Source organism: Akebia trifoliata, chromosome 3, assembly GCF_017979445.1.
Source record: "Akebia trifoliata isolate Shusen 1 chromosome 3, ASM1797944v1, whole genome shotgun sequence".
Classification (NCBI taxonomy): Eukaryota; Viridiplantae; Streptophyta; class Magnoliopsida; order Ranunculales; family Lardizabalaceae; genus Akebia; species Akebia trifoliata.
In genome coordinates this window covers 58,437,028-58,460,381 of record NC_141377.1, presented here as the reverse complement: position 1 = coordinate 58,460,381, position 23,354 = coordinate 58,437,028, and the positions used below count along the sequence as shown (strand labels likewise).

Genomic DNA, 23,354 nt, shown 5'->3' with positions numbered 1-23,354 from the left:
AAAAATCTCTCCGCGGAAGAGTAGGTTCTTGGAGCTTTTCAATAAAGAGTAAAAAACCTCTCCGCGCAAGAGTAAAAATTTATCCAAACATTTGCTAACTCCCCGCAAGAGCAGAAGTAGTCAAGAAGCTCTATCCAAACGCATAAAACGAGAGAGAAAGAGCTTCTATTGGCACCCAAACTTTTACTTATTCTCAATCATTTATTTAGTTTATTAATTTTTAATTGGGGTGTAATAAGTAACAAGTAGGGTGCCAATAGTTTGCTTTTTAAAAATCCCCAAAAGTATGTTCTCGTATCATTTCAACTTTGGGTCAAATCCGACACATATTATGTCTTATGAGGATTATAATAAGACTACTAATAATCTAACACTATTTTTTCAGACGTCCACCATACGCTCTCTAACTTGACAGTTATAGAACCATAAATCTTTTTCTTGTGTATCCCAAATCAAAGTATCTATGATTCTACGATGGAGGTGTCTGAAAAAAAAGAGTCGGATTATCTCGACTCATATAATAAATCATTGTGAGTGATTATTTCAACAAAAAAAATTAATATTTTTTCTTCATGGATTAGTGATTTGTAAAATGTTAATGATGTTCTCTTCCAATAGACAAAGGATTGGGGTAAAAAACAACTCATATAAAATCATATAATCTTTGCCACTAAACCATTAAATCATGCATTCATGTTTTAACAGTTGGGATGATGCGCGCGCGTGTGTGTGTGTTTTTATTTATTTTATAAGTGGATTTTCACACTGATTTCCCATCAGATTGGGATTATGAATAATGAGTCCAACTAGCCTTACTAAGTTCATAAGGATTTCACCCTCACTATGGGTCCTCAGGCTTAACTCGTGGCATCCAAAAACATGATCCAAGCTTCAAGGTTGTAGAGGATAAAATTCTACGATCTTTGTAAAAGACAAAAACCTTGGAAAAATTATATTTTCAATGATTTCAATTTTAAGTTTGGGAGTTATGTGGAAGTTCGATAGCTGTTCATTTTTAAAATATTGGATCAAGTTAAAAAAAATAAGTTGTTTTTTATTTGAATTTTTCAATGAAACTTAGAGGGTCGTGGTGTTGGATTGCTAAGGTAGTGATCCATTTGAGCAAAACGACCCTTACTAAGGGTCTAATCTTTACTAAGTTAGTTAGGAAAATGTTTTTCATATATAATTATTATCTAGTAGAATTGATAGAAAAGGGAGTAAAAAAGAACTTGAAGAACTCCTCCAAACTTTAGGAGTGCCATCACTCTATAAGGTCATTGACGCTCAACACTCTCGCATTAGGAAAGTGTTATTCATATATAATTATTATCTTGTAGAACTTTTAAATATATCCGCCCGTCTAGCTCAGTTGGTAGAGCGCAAGGCTCTTAACCTTGTGGTCGTGGGTTCGAGCCCCACGGTGGGCGTTCTGTTTTTTGCTCTTAAAATTTTTAATTATTTTCTTTAGAAAATTGAATGAACCTCAAACGAAGTTTGACGGACAGGATTAAACGGACGCCTGAGATGGAAGGATATTCCCAGGATTTCAAACTTATTATATACCGCTTGACTGTGGTCTACTTGGAAAGGCTAGCATAAAATGACCTAACCTCGTGCTAAAACCCTAAATCATAGGCCCTAAAACTCCATTAGGGCAACGATCCTTGCATTCAAGCCCAATTACCTTCAAATTTCAAGCCTCAAGAACGAGATAGGAATTTTGGGGGAGTTGAAGGAGAAAAAATCAAAAAAATAAAAATAAAATCGGCAAGAGGTTGAAGAATATAATAATGAGTCGAAGACGATGAAAATGAAGTTAACAATTTCTTTCATCGGGAAGTGGATCATCGAAGATGACCTTTTTTAGGATATAATGGATCACTATAAAACTTCAAATGAATTATAGAACGAGGCAAGTAGAAAGCTCAACCAACAAGAAAGAGATGATCTCCTAAGCAAGGAGAAGCTTGTGACCTTGTTCTACCTTTGACGTTCAATTTTAGCAATAGACAACGGATCTTTGGAAGTAAAGTCAAGGGTTTTGGAAGAGATCATTAAAGAAATTTGTTGATAGTCTCTCAAGAAGACCATAGTTAGGGCACGTCGTCGGTTTGAGAAAAATATGTAAAAGTTTTGATGAAAATGCGAGTGATCAAATGTTTGTCAAAACCCAACATCATTTGAGACCAGTTTGAGTTTGTGATGGTTCATCCTCCTTTTATGAAGAAATCGAAATAAGACTTCATGAAGATGCATCAGAATCTAAACTCACTCCTAATAATAGAAGACTGGGCTTTAGATCGAGTGGAACAGAGGAACAAGTTTCATTTAGCAAATCCCAAACCTTTGGGACAAGGCTATGTTGTTTTTGTTCATTTTGAATTGCCTATCCTAACAAAATAAGAAAATTAAGAACAATAAGTTCTAATCAACTCTTCATCTCTTTTCAAAAGAACCTAAGAATATCATAACTTATCCTCCCTTGTTGAGACCATTTATAAGCACACAACATAATCCTTCTTCACCATGTACACCACTTATAAGCTGAACCAAATCTCTCAAATTTCCCCAACCGCAAAATCTATCAATGAGACCATCGTAAGTCAAAACCAATGGTTCAAAAATCGTGCCTCACAATCCTACAAAACATCCCACGAGCCTCAAGAATATGACTTTTTTGACACGACCCATTTATGAGAATGCTGTTAAGTAATATCACATTATGCTGTATCCCTTCCTCCAACATTCATGTCTTTATAACCGAACTGAAAATTACCATGTCCAGCTTAATCCCTTGATTTAAGGTCACTTATAGAACATTACATCCAAATCATCAACAACAACATCAAGAGCTATGCCCCTCTCCATCATTATAACATTACATCCAAATCATCAACAACAACATCAAGAGCTATGCCCCTCTCCATCATTATTGTTTAATGCCCAACTACTATAGAAAGGAGACCAGAAGCAACTCTAATCTAACTACCCTTGCAAAGACTACTTAAATCTTACAACAGAAAATGATATCCGGGATGAGGCCTCTATTAACCATCACATAAAATGCAAACACATAATGTTTCATTCTTCTTGAGAAATCCATCCATAATAATGTAACTATATGCCCATCACATAATAATTCTTCGGGAACTTTCAAAACCCAATCGATTCGACCCAAATTAATGAAAGAAAAAAATGTCGATCAAGCAGAATAGGACACCAAAATCCTCAATTCCGACATTTTAACATTAAGTCTACAAGAACTTATCAATCATCGACACATGACAACAACACACAATTAATAAGCTATAAAGCATGTTAGGATTCAAACCAAAAATAATAATAATAATCAGAGGAGAAAACATTGGTTATTGTGTATTTGGAGAGAGAAGAATGAAGAACCGAAAGGAAGTGAGGGGTTTGTGCTTGAGTGCCTTCGAATATGAATTTTTCCTGCCCTGGCTTGTTCGAATGCATAGTTAGGGTTTCGAATCCAGGTTTGATTTCAAGCTGGAGACCGTGGAGTATGAATAACTAATAGTTTCTCTGAGGAAAATTTTTAAGTGATCAGTGAGCATAAAACCACACTATAAGAACCCCCTCCCCCCAGAAACCAACAAGACCACATAAAATAGTATATTCTCAATTGACGTAGCTTTCTCATCCTCTTCCATTTTCATGTGCTTGCAGTGTCCACTCAATTACTTGAATCAAAATTCTTTTCTCAAGCAACCACTAAGAGTGGTACTCCACCGAAGGTGCATGAATTGGCCTGCTTTTTCCCTCCTTTCAGTATGCAGAGTTTCTATCCCCCCTTACCAAATTCTCTCTGTCCTTTTCTGTAAATATTAAGTAAGATGCCATTTTGTATATAGCTGACTCATCAATTCTTCACCCTGGGGATGGTTTAGGTTTCCAGTGATTAGCAGATTTTCTCTAAAAGATCAAATTTCAAGGTATCCAACGCCATTTCCAAACCTACATATCTTTAGAACTCTATTGAATTAAAGCCAAATAGCAATTTTCAAGAAAGTCACAGATTTTTGCCAAAATGACCGAAGTTCCATCTAGGAATTAGATCTTCCCAAAGCCCAACTGGCCAACATCAGATGATCTATATATACACCCTTCTTCTACTAGCCAAAAGAGGAGGGCCAGCCAATACAAGAGGGTTATATTATGGAAAAGAGACGAATTAATCCAGGGATTGGGTAATAAACAAAACTGAGTTGTTGTGCTTCCTAAGGTAACCCTCCTCCCCTCTCACTCATTTCAATCAGACTTATATAGAACTTATTTTTTCTAATGTCTGCAGGTTTAGCACAGTTAGCCTATTCTGTGTTTTATATTTGCATATTAATCCATTCTAGTTCATTAAAAGAGTAGATCCTCCAATTAAATAAGGATCTAACCCAAAAAAGCTCAGTTCCAATTAATCAACATGGATTGATACAAGGTTGAAATTAACATATTCCACGTAATGTCCAAATGGAGCATTTCTTCCCAGTTACGCCCATATGTTATTATTTGTCACTTGTGCTACCATATTATATATTTATATTTACAGTGAGACACCTCCCTGAAACTACAACACTATACGGTCCAAAACCATGCAACAGAATTTTCTATCATCATCTTTTTGAAAGTAAAATCCCTAATAAGATTTCATTCTGTAACACCCACCCCATGCTCCGGGAAAAAAAAGAAAAAAGAAGGAGCATCACATCTTACTTTTGGCTATTAAAGTTCGTAAAATAGTTAAACCAACTGGAAGAAATAATTCACCGATAATAACCAGATGACACTTTGAATCACAAAAACTTCATTCTCCAATGTACTTAACAAAGTTTCCAAGAAAACAAATAGGAATTAAGATCAACTTTTAAATCAATGTACCCGCATGAGATGCCTCCTAACTAGTATATTTCATCATCAGGAATATCTGGTGTCAAGAATTTTCTTGGATCCTTACTTATTTCCTCATAACTCAGTCTTGGTTTCACCTTATCCGGTACAGGAACAAGCGGGATAATACTATCTCTATCAATAACTGCATCAAGAATTCCATACTCAACAGCTTCACTAGGAGACATGTAGCGATCTCTATCAATATCCTTTTGGACTTGTTCAAATGTGCGACCAGTGAACCCTGCAATAATTCTAGTGATATTATTCTTGTTGTGCAAAATTTCTTTCGCCTGAATTTCCACATCTATCGCTTGTCCACTGGCACCTCCAAGAGGTTGATGAATCATTATCCGTGTATTAGGCATTGCAAGACGTTTGCCTTTGGTGCCACTGCCAAGGATTATTGAAGCTGTTGATGCTGCGATTCCAAGTGCAACAGTGGAAACATCTGCCCTCACCAGCTGCACCACGTCGTAAATAGCCATTGTAGCACTAAACATAGATAACATAGCAACAATAGTCAGCATAATAAAAAAAAAAAGTGAAGACAATATACAAGAAAACACATAAAACTTATATGAAGGGTTCTTTGTAATATCTTTTTTTTTTTTTTTTTTTTTTGCATCTTCTGGTTTGGTGGGTAAACTGAAGATTGAACTTGAGACCTCATGGTTGCACCAAACAATTTAACTACAGAACCAAAAATTTGGTGTTGCTACCAGATGATTTTAGTTGGATGTCATTCGAAACATCCTTTTCAAACACGATGATAATTTTGTTATTTCCATCACTAATTACATGAGTTTAAAGGGCAGCATTCACTGACACTGTGCCCTTAAGAAAAAAGAAAACCAAAAATAAATTTTTGCTGGGCATGAGATTTTATTACAGGAGAAGGTCCAGACGACCTACCTACGAAAAATACAAAAGCACCAGAGCTTGCACTCTATCCTTACAAACCAACTCCCACCTAAACACGAAATCCTTGAAAATATACCTTGAATTTCTTAAAAAGCATTGCCTAAAATGCTAAAGAAGACATCCTGAAGGATGTGTCCCTTCAATTCTAAAACTTAAATATTGCGACCATTAACCACAACAGGAAAGGGAAATAAAAAATCGGAGAAGCGATTAGTGCAGGTTTGTCCCGCCAACCATCCAACATAGTGTCGGATGTAAAAAAACAACCTGATAAACTTAAATATTGCTGGTATTTGTTGTGTATTCCTTTGAATATTTTGCAACAGCCTGGTAAATTTTGCATACAGAGATCATATGGTAATACTGTGAAATTTTGTATGTGAAAATGTTCACGTCCAGATGAGATAAGTTATCTCCACTATAAGGTTATCTTCACATGGCAGATGATGTAGCAGCCAAAAAGGGCCCATGTGCTGGAAGCACTCCCTCCAACCATGTTGCACGTTTCAGACCTCTATATCTACACCATGAAGCATATAGGCGGTTTATTTACCAACTAGAATTTACCATGAAGCAGATAGAGGAAAGGCAATAAAGTTGGAGGGGTATTATTGGAAAAAGGAAGGGGAGGGGTATTATTGAAAAAAGGGGAGAAATGGAAAGGTAATACATAAAGTTGGGGTATTCTTGGAAACAGAGTAAGAGAGGCAAGGCAATAAAATTAGAAGGATATTCTTGGAAAGGGGGAGAAGAGAAAAGGCAATAGTTAAAGTTCCCCTTGAGTTGCGTGTGAAATTGAACCTAACCCCTCTTTGTGTGGGGAATAAACATTGTGGGGTGGGGTGGGGCCATGGCTTTGCTCAAATGAGCATGGACTTCATTGAGGTACCCCCCGGAGTTAAGCTGGGGAGTACCCCATGCCTGCACATTGCTTCTAGTTTCCGTATACACTTAAATAAGTCATTTTCTGCTGCCTAATGCTTGGATTTCTTTTGAATACCACACTCAGCTGCACCCCTCCCCCTGCATTTCATGGTTCCCCACCCGCATTTGGGACCTCCTCTTCCATCCCATTAGAATAGGAGTTATCGTTGCTGGAAGAGAAGAAAAGAATGCTCTCTATTCCACTCGTTCAGCTGGCTCCATAACCAGCGGAAGTGCCCCCGGCAGATAAGGAGCCCGCAACAGCTCCCCAACTCCCCCATAAATGAGAGGTGTTGATCTTTAGGAATGGCTGGACCGCAGCCATAAGCTCAGAAGCACCACCAAAAGGAGTGTTTATGGAAGAAACAATCCCCTGTTTTGTATTCACAAACCCCAAATTTCTGTCAATCTGAAGGATAAAGAAACGAAGAAACAATCCACTGAGTGCATTTCTAATCTACCTCAAAAAACACCAGACTGAGGGCATACTACAATTAAAGATCTTGAGTTAACGAAGAATCGTATATTCTCTGGAAGAAAATGAAGATGGTGACAATATGCACTATTTCGCAATATAATTATATTTTTCTATTCAAACAACCCCTACCCTTGGAGCCTTAGGGACTGTGTTTATGTATATTTGACTCATGTTTCATTCCTTCTAAATTAAGACAGATTATTGCTATTGTCAATGATGAAATATGGGCCTTGGGTACAATTTCAAACTCAAGCTTCATATGGATTGGCTCAAGTACTTTGTGCAAAGTTGGTGGCTCCCTAAGTTTTGTCCATGCCTGGGGCTTTAATGTAAGTCCACGTTCCCTAGGCCAGACCATACAGATTTGTACCCAATAAGATGGGCTTTGTGTCATGCTACGTAAGCCAGTATGAATTCGGACAAATACGTGTATCCCGCAAAGGGGTGCAACCTGGGAGGGTCGGGCAAGTTGGAGGGTAAACCCAGGCTCAACCCAAGTAGATAAACCCTCAGCCAAACCATGGGGCCTGAGCTCACTAACCCAAACTCAACCCGAGCTAGATCTTCTAAAATCGGGTTGAGCTCTAGTTTAGGTAATTTTGGACGGGTTGGGCACGTTGAATAACCTTAATTTCATTTTGATCAACAAATACATTTTATATCTTAAAAAAGAAACACAACATCAAAAACAAAACCACTAGTAAGTAAAATCCCAAACAACCTCAACCTCCAAATCCATCATTGAAAAAATATTTAGACAAACCATATTAAAACAGAGCCCACATTAGTTATATCTAGTTGTCCACAAGCCATAATAGTACGATGGAATCAAAAGGCTAAATAAAAACAGTCATGATGAGCTTCCCTTCAAATATATGTAGGAAGAAATAATTAAAAATATATTTTAAAAATAAATGACTAATAAAAAAAAATTATATACTAGTATATAGCATCGGGTTCGGGTTGAGTTGGGGGGTTGCACGAACCCTCAACCTGAATTGAGGTCAGGTTGAAATATTCGAACCCAAGCTCAACTCATCTTCTACATAACTCGGCCCAGGCCCACCCATCAATTGGGTTGAGCCCGGGTTGAGTTCCGGCCAACCTGCCCAGTTTGCAGCCCTATAGACCACATATCTGGATGGAAGGTTTGGGCTCAAGGGTCTAATCCCACTTGTACAATTTGGGCCCATTTTGTTTAATTTCGGGGCTAAGCACTTGGTCAAAATGTTAAGACCATTTTTTTCCTAATGTTAGGATTAACCACATAAGTTTTTTGCTGGTGGGGGAAGAGTAAAAGACAATAGACTTTTGAGAGTGTTTGTGGTACCTTGCAGCTAGGATTAATATGGTCTAGCTACGGATTGAGGGACCACAATATAGTGCCATGTTCAATGACAAGAGAGTGCAGTTTGATCATTATTAGACCAACTTGATTGGACTAAAATGGATCCCAAAAGGATTGTCCCAACACCTATAACATTTAAATAATTGAAAAATGAAAACGATTTTTTTCTTTGGACCATGGAAAAACTTGGGATTTTAAGTGAAAAGGTTTGGGGCCCAATTCAGATTTGGGATTAGTTTTAGACAATAAAAATGGATCCAAATATCAGTGAAAGCCTAAGCTTTGACAAGGAAAAATTGTAAGACAAGTTCCACGATCGCTTGGTTGGGTCTCATTTAGTAAAAAAAGAGATTTTCTTTTTAATGAAAATTTGAGTTGAAGCCCTTAAGAAAATGAGAAAAGTAGGAGCATGGGTATTGTGGCATGGAGCCATTTTGTGCCTTCGTAGATAGTCTGCTTTGTCAAATGTTTAGGCCCAAGAATTTGGGGCTGTACTTATGGTTTGAACCCATGCAATTGAGTTAAACAATGTTGAAACCCATTTAGAAAGGTTGGGAGAAACAGGTTTAGAAGCTTAAATCCATAGAATGGGCCCGCATACATGGGTATTGGATACATGGATTTGGGATTGAGGTTTAGTTTAACCTAAGGGTCCAATAGTTCGTTCAATCAAGCCCATAATCTCCATCATAGCCTATTCCCATTAGGAACCAATGCAGCAGGAACCGAGATTGCACATGACAAATGAATATAAATAATAAGATAACAACTTGTATTCTACCATGTCTACTTTGAACTAAATATAAAAGCATTAACAATAAATAAGATGTGACATAGCCCATGGAGTGCAACAATGGTAAAAGTTGATCTGACCCATTTTGTCCACCCCAATGATGATAGTGACATTTTGGGTAGAAATAAGCTATGTTTGATAATTTTATCAAAAATATTATTTTCATGCCACAAAAATCAAAGGGGGCAGTGATTTTGGGCGCAGAACATGTTATGCTCGACATTTTTATTCAAAAATAACAATAGATGTGGATTAATCAAAACAGTAGTTGCGTGCTCCATTGCGCAATTTTACAAGGGTGAATGGTAGCTAATCCTACCAGGGTACCCTTATGTAAGTCCACATCCATCATGAATACTTTTTGAGAAAAATAGATACTCAACTGTAACGTAACAATGTAACAAGCAAGCCATCAGACAAGGAATCAACAATATTCTATCAAGGGGTCCTTGTGACACATGAATTAAGCCATGTAGAAAACAAAGTAATGCATTTTGAAGGAAATCTTTCCTCGAGGAAAGAGCATTCACAGTAGAGTTTGTGGAAGAACATCGAAGTTGGGCAAGCTTGGTTAAAATTCTCGTTTGGAGAGTACCACCTTAATGTGGTTAAATCAATATAGTATATACATGAACTTGAACTTTCAGTCCTTGGTTGGGTTTGGTCAAAACTCCAACCCAACAAAAGACAAGAAGCCCCCTTTAATAAAGTTTTTTTACTCATAAAAAAAAAAAAAAAAAGACAAGAAGTGTTATAACATGCCCTTCTTTGACAAGACTAGATAGAGGATACTAAAGCGCCTATGATGTTGGCACGCTGCCAGAGTTAGATCCCTCATAAATAAATAAATTTGAAAGGGATTTTGAGTGCTCACCTTTTACCTTCGTCCAACAATGATCATGGTTACTGTGATCAACCCAAGAGGTTGTTTGTGACTTGAACGGCACTCACAGCAGTTTGACATTCCAAGGTCACCATTTATTTGGAAACACAATGATTTTCTTTGACATTTATATTTATCAAACAAAGAGAAAATGAAAAGTGAAATGAACATTTGTGTGTATTTGTTCTCACTTGCCATGATGAGCATGCATAGGGCTTCAATAGCGTTTGTGTCGTGCATCAAAACCCACGTGAATTGGTTTGGTCATGGCTAAGCCCCCTCGCAATTGGACCAAGTTTTGCCCTCACGATTCGGATTCCTAGTAATTGGGCCAAATAAGACAATTTGGATCCCAAGGAGGAAAAGAAGGGTAGGATAAGCACAACCCCAAAAGCTAGACACAGAAGGTTACAACAAGTCAGGCTTGATTTGGCTTGGTATGGAACTAGGTCAATAGAGGGAAGACGTTTTCATCTTCAATCTCTGAATGATCTGGGGTTTGGTGAAGCCCTAGCACCTCACAAGAGCAATGGCAATGCGACATTTCGGTGATTATACTACAGATGAAACATGACAGCAAAAGCATCATTCTCCCCTTTTTTGTGGTCTTTATTGTTTTTTAACATTGCATGATCATGCTGATCGTAGTAATCCTTGGCCTCCAAACCTACTTCCTCTCCACCCTCCCTCCCCACGTAGACTGTGAGTTTCCCAACTCATTCATGATCGATCTAAGTGGCATGCACGTGATTTGGTTCATGTTTTGCATCATTAACTGTTACATTCTTGGAGGAGTTCTTTGAGTGTTTTAAATTTCATTTCTAGCATCCTTTTGCATCATGCAATTTGCAAGTGTACGAGTGCACATTTTCACGGGGAAATTTTCCCAAGAAAACGTTTTCTCTGCAATCATAACACCCCGGAATATTTTCTTTTTTAAGTATTGAACCATTCAATGTGACGAATGAAGCCTAAATTTTACCAAAATGTATAATTTCCTCTAATTAACGACTGATCGTAAATATGGATTCAAATCGAAATAAGGCGAAAAATCTTACCTTAGAGACCCACCAGGGGAATTAATGAAGAGTCGGATGTCCTTGGTTGGATCCTGAGCGTCCAACAGCAACAATTGGCTTATAATCGCATCCGCAACCAAATCATCGATTTGGTTGCCCAAGAAAATGATTCTCTCCCTCAACAACAACCCCATGGGGTCCGATTCTGCGCCTCTCGTCGCGGTTGCTGGTGCCTGAGAAACAGGAGATGTAGATGAATAGTGAGTGTGAGAAAATGGTTGGAACTCAAACCCTAACCCTAGGGTTTCGACATTGGTTAAAGTTTTGGATTTTAGAACATGAGAGCTTGTCGAAGAGGTAGAAATGTGAGCTTGGATTGAAAACGGGGGGGTTTTACAGCGAGGGGTACGCAGTTTAAGAGATGAAGAAGAGGTGTCGGTTAGTAGGGAGTGGGGTGCGAGGAGAGTGGATATGGCAACAGAGTTCATGGTGGCGTAGAGAGACAGACAGACAGACAGCGTTTGTGCGTGTTAATTTATGAGTCGTAAATGGTCTTTGAGCTTTGTCTAGATTTTTTGACTTTTTGGCATCCAAGATTGAACTCGAGCAGTGGTTTGGGTTTGTTTTCAATTATTTCCACCACCATTTTGACGCGTTGTTGGCAATTCGGAATACGGCAAAAATTCGATTCACTAAAAATTCGAGACTTACCCTACTTTGGATTGTAAAACCTCTGATCTATATATATGCTTCATATATTATTATCCATTTCATTTCATAATTTTGCAAATAAAAAATTCAACCATATGATGTTATAGTGATGATAATAATGATGATGGTGATAATGAGGACACTGAGATTATTGTTCTATTGGTTTTTTTTTTTATTTTTTTAAGACGAAAGTCAGAGGACAAATCATCAATTTAGAAAAATTAAGGTGTACTTTCAAATAAATATCGAGGACCATGTCATTATTTTTTTAAGATAAAAGAGACATTTGTCACGTAAAAAGATGGATTCCTAACCAAAGTTTTGAAGCATGGCCATTTCAAAGAGGACTTGTGTTACAAGTTTACACTTTGCAACATTTTTTCCTTCATTGAGTTTTATAAAAATTCGTAAAAACGCATTTTATTCTTTTCAGACTTAAAATCTGTGAATTATTCATAATAGTTAAAACCAAAATGAAAAATTCGTGAACTTTTCAAAAATAAAATGGGAGATAGTTAACAAGGTACTAGGACTATCAACGGATTTTGGTCAAACTAGATCAAGGTTGAATTGGTACCAGCTCAATTAGGATCGGATCGGATCGGATATAAGATTTATCCGATATCAGATCCATCAAATCAGGTTTTTAATCGGATCTCAATATTAAGAGCCAAATCCAATCCATTGACAATTGGGTAAGTCTATATTAGGTCAAGACTGATTTTATATATAAATATAATTCCTAACATAATATTAGATTTTCTTTAATTTTTCATATAAATTATCGATTGGAACTTAAAATGAATTATATCTTCAAAAAATGTATTACTTTTAACTAAAATGCATTTTTTATTTTTGAAAAAATCAATAATTTTTATTTTTAATACAACAAGTTATAACTGAGTTAGTAATTTTGTAGTTAATATGTTAATTTTTTTAGAGGAAATTTTTTTTTATACTAATTTGAATTTTTTGTTTCTTATTCGATTATTGAGAATCAGAACCGATGGGTACCTATGTTTTTTTGGTAGTTTTGGATCTGATTCCATTTGTTTTAGAATCTGACCTAGAATCGACAAGGCCGAAATAAAAATAAATATGGTGGTTATGGTTTTAAGTTTCTTAATAACCGAACCATTGACACCTGCCTCTAACAAATTTAGAGGGTTACTATTGCCACACCAACTTTTACTAATGCCGCACCAAACCCTTTATAAATCATTAAAGAATTGACCACAATTGGTGTGGTGTTAGTAAAAGTTGGTGTGGCAATATCAATTATCCAAATTTAATACGTTATGATTCTATCACAATTTCGATAGAATATGACGTATGGGCACATCATCACCAGTACTCTAACTCAGTACCTTAGCAACCCCAACCCCAACCAACCCATTCACACATTTAATGAAAGACCAAATCAAATAAAGATTAAATGACATTTACATGTCGGATTGACCTTCTTGTCCGGTTGCCTCCAATATGAGGATGACTTGCATTCCATCTTTAAAACAAAAAAAAAAAAAAAAAAAAAGTTACAAAGAAAAACACCGTTTACAAAGACAGCCGGTCGCATATCACAGTCAACAGCTTAGTTGGACGAGACCTGGGTTGGATCCACAGAACCTTATGCTCACTGAATCAAATAGTATGCCACGTGGCGATATAGAACATATCAATACCCAAGACAAATATTTGTGACAATATCTTTGGTTTCTTTCTGTATTAGCTTCATCTATAAGCTACTAATTGAAAAGCGCGTGAGACGTCCATCTTTGTGGGTCCCACAATAAATAGTCCTTTTACAGTGAATAGATCAGCCAAAATTTGAACTGTCCAAGAAGTGATGGGCGCGTAGCTTCTCTGATTGAAACACCGGTACTATTTAATTTACTACTTCGCGATGTACAAAATCACTGCTCGTTATTTTCATATTGCGAAAAGATCGCTTCATGAGATATTGAGGAGCACGCTTACCGAAGGCCACACGTGGTAAACTGGTATTGACGTATCGTACCAAAAGATGACGAGAAATTAAAGCTCAACTCGCGATATTTCCCAACTGTGATTTAAATCTAACCCTTGAGTCAAACCTAGGGTTACCTAACGAAGGAGAGAGAGAAGAGAGAGAGAGAGGAACAACTGTTCTTACATCGAAAACCCTTCCGATCGATCTGTAGTCTGCAAATCCGTGAGCCATCGAAGAAATTGAAACCCTAGAAATGAAATTCGAAGGGATTTGAATGGAAACCCTAACGACAAAAGATCTAGAGAGAGAAAAAACTGTTCTTAGATCGAAAACCCTTTCCGACCCATTGCCGTATGCAAGTCGTTGAACCATCGAAGAAATTGAAACCTTAGATATGAAATTCGCAGGGATTTGAATGGAAACCCTAACACTAGAAACCAGAAGAAAGCCCGTACAGGGGTGGTCTCCAATCCTCTGGCGCCATTACGAGTTCGCTATTTCCTTTGCAGGAGGTTGAGTAGGAGATCAGTGATATTAGGTTGTTTGTGATCGAACGAATCAACTGTTAGGGTTTGCTTTACAAGGGTTTGTTAGTTGCATTTAGGTAGGTAGGGAGAGAGATGGGAATATCGGATGGTTTGGGATCGGGAGGTGAGGTTGATTGCAGTGTCGGTACTATAGTTTGGGTTCGACGCAGGAACGGATCATGGTGGCCTGGAAAAATACTTGGACCTAACGAGCTTTCAGCTTCTCATCTCATGTCACCGAGATCTGGAACTCCAGTTAAGCTTCTTGGAAGAGAAGATGCCAGTGTGTAAGTTTCAGTTTTTAGAATTTTATGTTAATCGCTCTCATGTTGATTGCTGGATTGTGAATTATTATCCGTTTTTTTTTCCTTCAGTTTTTGATGATTTTTTAAGTGGACTAAGTTGGTGTTTGAATTACCTTGTTTATTAGAATTTTTGGATCTTTAATTTGTGTTGCTTTTGTTTAGTAGAATTAAACTGAGTTCAGTTCTTCATTGTAATTTTAAGGATTGAAGACTTATCATTTACTGGATATCTTATTTATTCAAATTTCGCTGTTCATGCATCTTATTTGCTGCCAGAACTCAGTGATTGTTTGCTTTTGTATTTTTTACAAGTATAAGCAAAAATAACAAAAAAAGAAATATGGAAAAAACACAGACCCAACCATGAGGCCAAGATAGATATCGCAGAATATGCAAAATGTGTGTTATTGGACATTGGCTTGTATGATACATGTTTTCTTTTCATTAACCTTCACCTAGGCCTCAGGGAAATTTAGATGCGACGACTTAATAGATGGCTAAAGCTAAAAACTTGAGAGACGCATTGAGTTAATGCATGATGATGGTCATTGGAGATTTTATGAGTTTCGTGTTTCTTGCCTTTATTAGTCTAGCTGAAACAACTCTCATGGGATAGAAGTTGGAGTTTTTTGACTCCTTGGAATGGGATTGTCTTTTCCAAGTATCCTCCCTATAATTCTTTGCATCGAAGGTTACTGTCAGATGTTGAGTAAAGAATTAAGAATTTAAATCCTTTTGGCGTTCTCCACCTCTTAGCAAAGGTACCATAACCTCACTGTCTATTATTTGAAGATGAGATGCTTATATTTGTTGGTTAGGCATTTTATTAGATAACAATTTAGTTATCCATGAAGTAATAATCACAAAGGTTCTTGTGTATGCAATATTTTGTCTATATTGTTATCCACCACTGTTGCTCATTCATAGATTTTATTTTCTTACCTCTAATGGAACATGATTTTCTTGGAAAAGAATATGCCATTTTTTATAGTCTAGGAATGGGCCATTATTAAAATGAGTATTTCCTTTTTAATGAAACTCATTCTATGAGGGATGATGGGTTGATATTGTGCTTGTTTGAGGTACGGTGTATCGAGTTTTGTTGGTTTGATCTTGGACCCTTTTGCACTTGATTGAAAATGGAAGTCTTTCAAGAATGAAGGAGGTGGTGAAGGAGCAAATCATTGTAGTTTTTTTGTGAAACAAATCTAAGATATCATTTATTGCTAAGTAATGCGTGAACTCAACGATAAAAAATCGGTAGGCAAGGAATAAATACATTCTTTACTTTAAAAAGTGTACAACCATGTTGAGTGTGATATTCTCGAATGTGGTACATGGATAATGGGATTCTTTTTGAAATAAAGGCTAGGCAATGGCATGCTTTGCCTAAATATTTTAATAATGATGAATGACTCCCTAGTTGGCTTTCTTTTGGTAGCTCTGGAGAGCTTAGACCAAGCTATCTCCTGGAAAGTTGTTAGTTAAAGTTTTCTGATAGCAACTTGGTTCTTTGAGTTGGTCACCCTTGAATCCACTTACCATACTATAATTACTTTTTCAATAATTACCATACTGTAATCTTTTGTGTAGCCAAAGTTCAGCGAGCTTGAATTTGTGAAGCATTTGTTGGTGTTTTGAGGTGAAGTGTGCCTAATTATCAATTTTAGAGAGCCTTTTGGTTGGGTGGAGAAGCTTTTGATGATTGCATGGGTTGTGCCTTGACTTCCGTTCTGGTTAAATACCGTGGTCTTCCTCTTGGCGCCCATTCCCTTGTTGAAAGAATTTGGTACCCTATTTGAAAGGAGGTCTGCAAATGAGGAAATGAAGTACTCTCTCTTTAGGGCCACTTGTATTGTCAAGAATGTGTTAGATTTGCTAGTTAGCGTACTACTGTTGCTTTGGTGGTTAGCTTCCCACCCATCAAAAGTACTTTTAGGTTCCAAACCTTGTTTGGTAGGCACTCAGCTTCTGGATTCCTACAGAATGTAGAAGCGGAAGCTGCCTAACCCTGCATTTGGCGTTTAGCTTTTGCAGGAAATCAGATGGGATGAAAATTGGAAGTTTTTGGACAAAAATATATCTTTTTTTAAAGTCAATTACTCAAATGTTTATTCTAAGATTAACTCCTCTTTATCAAGAATACAAAAACTGTTTTCACCTCAATCCGCACAGCCTGTGGAAGTGGTTCTAGTCCCCCAAAAGGACTCCTTGGTCACCAAAAAAATCAATATCACAACCGTGATACTTAATTGATGCCATAGAAACACTTCTATTGAAAGCAGTGCTGCCCAAGGTGCCAGCTAGCTTAGTTGGTCATGTATATTGGTGATGGTAAAAACAGGTTTATCAATCAGAAAAAAAAAACATGACAGAGGAAGGTCTTGAAGAAGAAATATCATTTAGTTGATGCTCGAGTATGGTGGGTACTCCCCTTAGAGTATGTATTGCAGGAAATGCTTAATGAACTCCTGTTATTTATGGCTCCTTACTTTTATTGTCTACTCTTCCATTTTCATTAATGGCTGTAGTATTGAAGTGCCAACTTAGTTAAGTGGTAAGACGTGCGGAGTTTGTTCCCACGTCTAGGTTCAAACCCCCTTGAACCCAACTTCATTTGCCAACCACTAACCCTATTCCTATAAAAATAAAATAGAAATAATAATGGCTGTAGTATTTTGAATCTCTTTGTGACCACATTAGTCTTACTTCAGCTTCTCATGCTTGATACGTTTCACTATTCAATTGTTTTAAAATATATATCTCACTTTGCAACTTGATCCCATTCATGTATACAAGCACCTAGATTTTCTTCTTTATCTCTTTGAGTTATGTGTGATCATTAGTAATTTGATGTTTGGAATCTGTTTTCAGGGACTGGTACAATTTAGAGAAATCAAAGCGTGTAAAGGCATTTCGGTGTGGGGAATTCGATGATTGTATTGAAAGAGCAGAATCTTCCCAGGGCATTCCTATAAAGAAAAGAGAGAAATATGCACGCCGAGAAGATGCTATTCTACACGCTCTTGAGCTTGAGAGGGAGCAACTGGAGAAGAAACAGCAGAAACTAGGTATTGCTAAATGTGCAAGCAATAAAATGGCCATGCTTTTGAAAAAAGATTTGGCTACCACTTCAGAAAATTTAGGGAATGAACATTGCAAATTTGTAAATCTCAAATCTCAGTCGCTTTCCAAGGGACTGGATTCTTCTCTTGAGGAAGAGAGCATGGACAATACTTTACATGGTCAAAAAGCCAAACATGGGAAACAACTGAGCTTGGAAGATGATAATTCTGAAGCCGCTATACCTCGGATGAGGGGTTTGCAGGACTTTGGGCTCAGGATTGCCTCAAAGAGAAAGCTTTCTGGTTTAGTTGTCTCTGAGGGTTCTCGGAAACCTTTCTCTGTTGATAACCATGTTCTTCCTAGTGGTGCTCAAAGCATGGGAAGTGGGAACCATGTTAGGAATGGTAAAAATTCATTGTCCATCAAACGGAAAAGAACACAAAGTGGTCTCATTGAGGAATCCCTTGTCAAGAAACGTGATAGACGTCGTCCTCTTGTTCAAGTATTACAAAGTAGTGCAAAGTTGTCAGCTTCTCAATCTTTGCTGTCTGATGGTGATGGTGTTTCTTTATCTATGCAAGGAGGAAAGGAGCAGACAGGAGGAGTATACCGAGGAAAAAGAAGCCGATGTGTCTATCTGCCTGCGTCAAGTGATTGTTTGGATGATACAGAATATCCCTCTGAACAGCAGCAGATAACACCATCCCAGTTTGGAACAGATAGCTGTCATCTCCAACCGGGTTCTTTGGTGGAAGAGCACACTTCTGGATTGATGGAGGAGGTAGAATCTGATTCTTCTCTTAGTGATTTTCTGGATCCAGACATGAATGGAGAGACAGCTGTAATTTCAGGTTAGATTTTGAACTCTCTTTTAGCTTTTCCATTCCGTTGGATTGAATATTAAATTTACTACTTGGCCTATTTAAAAGAAAGGGTGTGAGAGTGAACTGTTAGTGGAATTTGAGAGTGAATTTGGGAGTTGGGACTGGCAAGGTTAGCTTTAGGGGAATGAGTTTGGGTGAGTCTCACTTAGATTGATTGACCTCTGTTGTCACTGCTGAGAACCGAAGAATGTTACTTGTTGGTTTGCAGCAGCAAAGAAAGTTAAGATTTCATTTATGCATGAGTAATTTCCAAACTGCGGCATAGATTTTACAACTTTCTCAATTTATTTAACCCTTTATTTGTTCATGAACTTTGTTCTTGGCAATGACTTATGTATCCAATTCTTATTCTTATATATATTTTTCCTTACTGGGAACTTCTTGAACAAAAATAGATACCCGTGTTTTCTTGTCCTCCATTTGATTAAGTTCATTTTATTGTTTTAGTTTTTTTAAAGCTAATGCATCAGTATTTCCAAGTTATTTTCATGATTTGCCATTGCATTCTGCTTTCTCATTGATCAAAATTCAATTTTCTTCCCCCTTTTTTCGGTTGTACAGATTCTGATCCGACTCTGAGAGTGGCAGGATCAAGAAATTCTCAAGGGCAACAAGGAAGTATGAGCAGTGAGGATCTAGATGAGTCAGCAGTTACCGGTTACATGTCTCACTTTCATACTCACGATCAAACTGCAGATGCTGATCTGGGAGTGTCCAAATGGCAATTGAAAGGGAAAAGAAACATTCGTAATTTACTGAAGCGGCCCGTGGAGTTGGATGGAAAGTCTACCAATGGGTCCATTCATGGAACATATTTGGAAGGCAAGGCAAACAGCTTAAATCGAAGGGCCCCACGACAAGGCTTCTACCATGGAAGTATGGCTTTAAGCTATGACTATGACGAGGCCCAAAAGTTAGGATTTGGAAATAGAAGATACCCATCAATGTTAAAAGCAAATTCAAAAGATCGTGGCAGAAGAAACACTGATATTGTTGACTCTGAAGAAGATTCAGTTTGGGAGGCCAATGAGCTTCATCGAGGGTACTGGGATGAATCAGGCAAGTGCTTTGATCCAATGTATGGTGGCCATTTTCTTGGTAATGGGAAGGAACCCATGTTGGTAGACGTGGATTTGCAGGTCCAAGCAAGCTATCAAGGGGAACATGTCCCTCTGGTTTCCCTGATGAGTAGATTGAATGGGAAAGCAATAATAGGACATCCAATACAAATTGAAGCATTAGAAGACGGCTCCACTGATCTACTTCATTCTACAACTGATTATTTCAGTGATGAACCCATCGATAATGATGGAAATGCAGCGCTTACCCCGGTTTGGAGGACTGGCAGACGGACAGCCATGCATCGAGTCCCACGTCCTCATCCTTCGACGGCATTAGATGGTGATGTGGCTGCTGATCCTCCTCAAAATTCAGATCCCGAGTGCAAGCCTCCATACAAGGCACAACCAGTGAGGAAGAGCTTCACTAACACTCATCGGCCTCCAACAGAAAGGAAATGCCCAAAGAAGCCAACAAGGAAAGTAAGCCTGTCTAGTCAGAAAACAAGAACACTATCTTCAATTGCCACCGAACAGAAACTCGGAAGCAAGGCTGGGTACCCCAAACTTGCTAATAAGAGTAGCTTGGGTGGGTTGATCAAACCTGAGATTGGGCTGCCTACAGTAACTTGCATCCCTGTGAAACTTGCATTCAGTAGGTTACTGGAAGCAGTCGGTAGGCCTCCATCTAGGACATCATGTCATAGTGTTCCGATCCATGGTGATACAGAAAGGAAGCCATCGTAAGTTCCGATATAAAATTGTTAAATTTGGGATCAATTCCCAATTTACAATGAATGATGCCACTCGCCAACCATAGGGATGAGGTAGGTGAGTCAGCCATTCTCAATCGGATGAAGCCACTGAACCCGTTCGTGCTCTGAATGCTTCATCAAGAGTGATGTAAGTTTTATTCTGGCATAAATCTTATGTGTTCTATCACAATTTGCTTGTTAGATATTGATGCAGATGCTTCCTGCGAAACTACTACCTTATGAGAGATTCAGTCCAAAGATAAGGTCTTTTTTTTTATATTTTTATTTTTATAAATGTGGACTGAAGGACTGGCTTCCTCATGTAAAGTAGTTAATGCAACTGTTTAGTATGTCAGTGTTGCCAGCCATTTTATCAAAAATAGAAATAGACGATTTCGTTAATAACATTTATACAATAGGGTCAGAAATTGGAATTTATATCCATCCTTTCTGTGTTGATTTACATATATCTCTAAATTTATTGTAGAATTGCTTGGACTAAGGTTTCTATGCTTATACAAACAATTTCTGATTATGACCTTCTTGAAAAACTTCATAGCTTACAGCAGTTGTTAGGATGATCTTCTTCGTCATCCATCTCATCATTTGCAGTTCAGTTTTCACTAGCAGCACTATGGATCTTTTTAGACCGCCAAGAAAAGTGAGATTTACATAATAAGGCAATATTTCACTCAGAAAGATTTGAGACAATTCGAAAAATTCAGTGTTTCGTTCTGGAGTTGGAATGTCTCTTTTGAAGCATTTTGAAGCAGGCATAGGATGTATGATACACAACTTTCAAGCTGGAGATGTATCTATAAGCTGTGCTTGCTTGGGAACTCAAAGATGTATGTGAAGAAAGTGTGCCAGCTGGTTGATGAGGTAGAGCTCTCAATTCATCTGGCAGGCAAAGACTCATAAAGTGTGAAAGAAAGCAGGTTTTGCCATGTGCCTCCCATTCTTCCTACAAGAACTAGGACTAACTCGCACATCATAAAGTGCAGTGTGCATCTGTTTAAGGTACAGAGGTGACAAGGGGTTTTAAACATGCCCTTATCATAACATTTAAATTTAATATAATTAAGGTCATTTTGGTCAAAAATCAAGAAAATTGCAATCCCTTATTCCTAAAATCACTTTGGTTAGATTTCAAAATTACAAAAATATCTTTTTTACTATGTAATCTTCAAAATTATCTTTTAATTAATTTTTTAAATTAAACCCTTCATTATTTATAATATATTGTAGTTATCGTTTGTCGTAAAATCTTTCTATCTATCTATGAGATCCTTATTCGTAAAGTAGTGCAAATCCAACAAGTAGGGCATTATTTTGTGAAAAATGAAACAACGTAAGTTTAAAAGAAGCGTTAATGTCAACAACAGATCACTAATAAGCGGTCATGATGGGAGCCTAATAGATGGTAGACAACAATATATATATATATACACACACACACACACACACACACACACACATAGGGCGTGGTTCGACAGCCCCTTATGGTGCCACACATGGTGTCATACATTTTTTGTAAATTACTTTTGATGGAGTTACAAGTTTTGGAATATGCTGATTTTTTGTGAGGATGATCTCTATGGTGAAGAGATCATCCTCACCAAAAATCAGCTAATTTTAAAACTTCTAACCTAAGTTTACAAGTTGAAGAATCGTGGACCATCCAATTTTTGTAAATCACTTTTGATGGGTTAGAAGTTTTGGAATAGGCTGATTTTTGGTGAGGATGATCTCCTCATCATAGAGATCCTCCTCACAATAAATCAGCTCATTCCAAAGCTTGTAACCCATGTTTTGAAAAATGCGTGGCACCATAATGGGGCTGCTGAACCGCTCTATATATATATATATGGTCAGGTTCAAGGGTCACATGAGAAAACATATGAGAAAACTTTCGTTTTTCAAAAAATTTTAAAATATGGGTTAGAAATTTTGGATTGAACTGATTTTTTGTGAGGATGATCTCTATGATGGGAAGATCATCCAAAAAAAAAAAAATCAGCCCAATCTGAAACTTCTAACCCCATTAAAAGTGATTTAGAATGTGGACCGTCGATTTTTTATCAATTTTTATCACTAATTTGTAAATCACTTTTGATGGATTAAGAAGTTTCTGATTGAGCTGATTTTTTGTGAGGATGATCTTTTCATCATAGTGACCATCCTTGCAAAAAATCAGCTCAATCCAAAACCTCTAACCCTTATTTTGAAAAACGAAAGTTTTCTCATATGTTTTCTCATATGGCCCTTGAACCTGACCCATATATATATATATATATATATATATATATATATATTTTTTTGAGATTCTTTAATAAATACAAGCCCCTAATGACTCCAATGAACCAATATATATTGTGTTACATGGGCATCCTAATTTAGGCCCACTGAAATATTTTATTTTTGTGTGTGGGTCCTTTACAAGTTCAGGTGAATATTTGAGATGCCCTCCGTGATATCAAAGTGATGGTATGTCTCTTGACCATCGTTTTACTATGATGTACTAATAAAATGACTAATGTACCCTCATCCTCAATCTCTCTTGCAAAAAATCCTGGATTTTTTAAATATTCCATCAGGACGACTTTTTCAATCTGTATGGTAGAAAATTCCTCCCCTCTAAATCTCCTAAAATTTTCCCTAAAAGGTTTGTCTGTTTTCGATCCTTAATTTATCTGGCAAAGTAATTGAAATTGTGATGAGTACAAGTGGCATTTTTTTTTTGTCATCTAAACTAAACCAAGGTTGAAAACAAAGAAAAAATAAAAAAAAAAATTCAAGCGT

The 23,354-nt window shown here is 37.3% G+C and overlaps 2 protein-coding genes and 1 non-coding gene across 5 annotated transcripts; 2 read left to right on the top strand and 1 right to left on the bottom strand.

Annotated features, from left to right (window-relative positions):
- The first annotated feature begins 1,357 nt into the window (after positions 1–1,357).
- On the top strand, positions 1,358–1,430 carry TRNAK-CUU (transfer RNA lysine (anticodon CUU)). The gene has a single exon. It is a non-coding gene; the product is annotated as a tRNA-Lys (tRNA).
- A 3,343-nt stretch (positions 1,431–4,773) lies between these two features.
- Positions 4,774–11,872, bottom strand: LOC147408386 (ATP-dependent Clp protease proteolytic subunit 4, chloroplastic-like). The gene is made up of 2 exons (XM_086437367.1): positions 11,317–11,872; positions 4,774–5,403 (listed from the first exon to the last, which is right to left on the bottom strand). Exons 1-2 carry the CDS (start codon positions 11,763–11,765, stop codon positions 4,920–4,922), a joined length of 933 nt encoding a protein of 310 aa, XP_086293493.1. The 5' UTR covers positions 11,766–11,872; the 3' UTR covers positions 4,774–4,919.
- A 2,138-nt stretch (positions 11,873–14,010) lies between these two features.
- Positions 14,011–20,990, top strand: LOC147408385 (uncharacterized protein At1g51745-like). 3 transcript variants are annotated; one of them, XM_086437366.1, is made up of 4 exons: positions 14,038–14,771; positions 17,664–17,860; positions 18,437–18,706; positions 19,301–20,990. In XM_086437366.1, exons 1-4 carry the CDS (start codon positions 14,578–14,580, stop codon positions 20,542–20,544), a joined length of 1,905 nt encoding a protein of 634 aa, XP_086293492.1. In that variant the 5' UTR covers positions 14,038–14,577; the 3' UTR covers positions 20,545–20,990. The 3 variants fall into 3 exon arrangements, with proteins under 3 accessions (XP_086293491.1, XP_086293490.1, XP_086293492.1); XM_086437365.1 differs by having other exon boundaries at positions 14,011–14,771; positions 17,664–18,706; positions 19,328–20,990; XM_086437364.1 differs by having other exon boundaries at positions 14,019–14,771; positions 17,664–18,706.
- Positions 20,991–23,354: the final 2,364 nt, after the last annotated feature.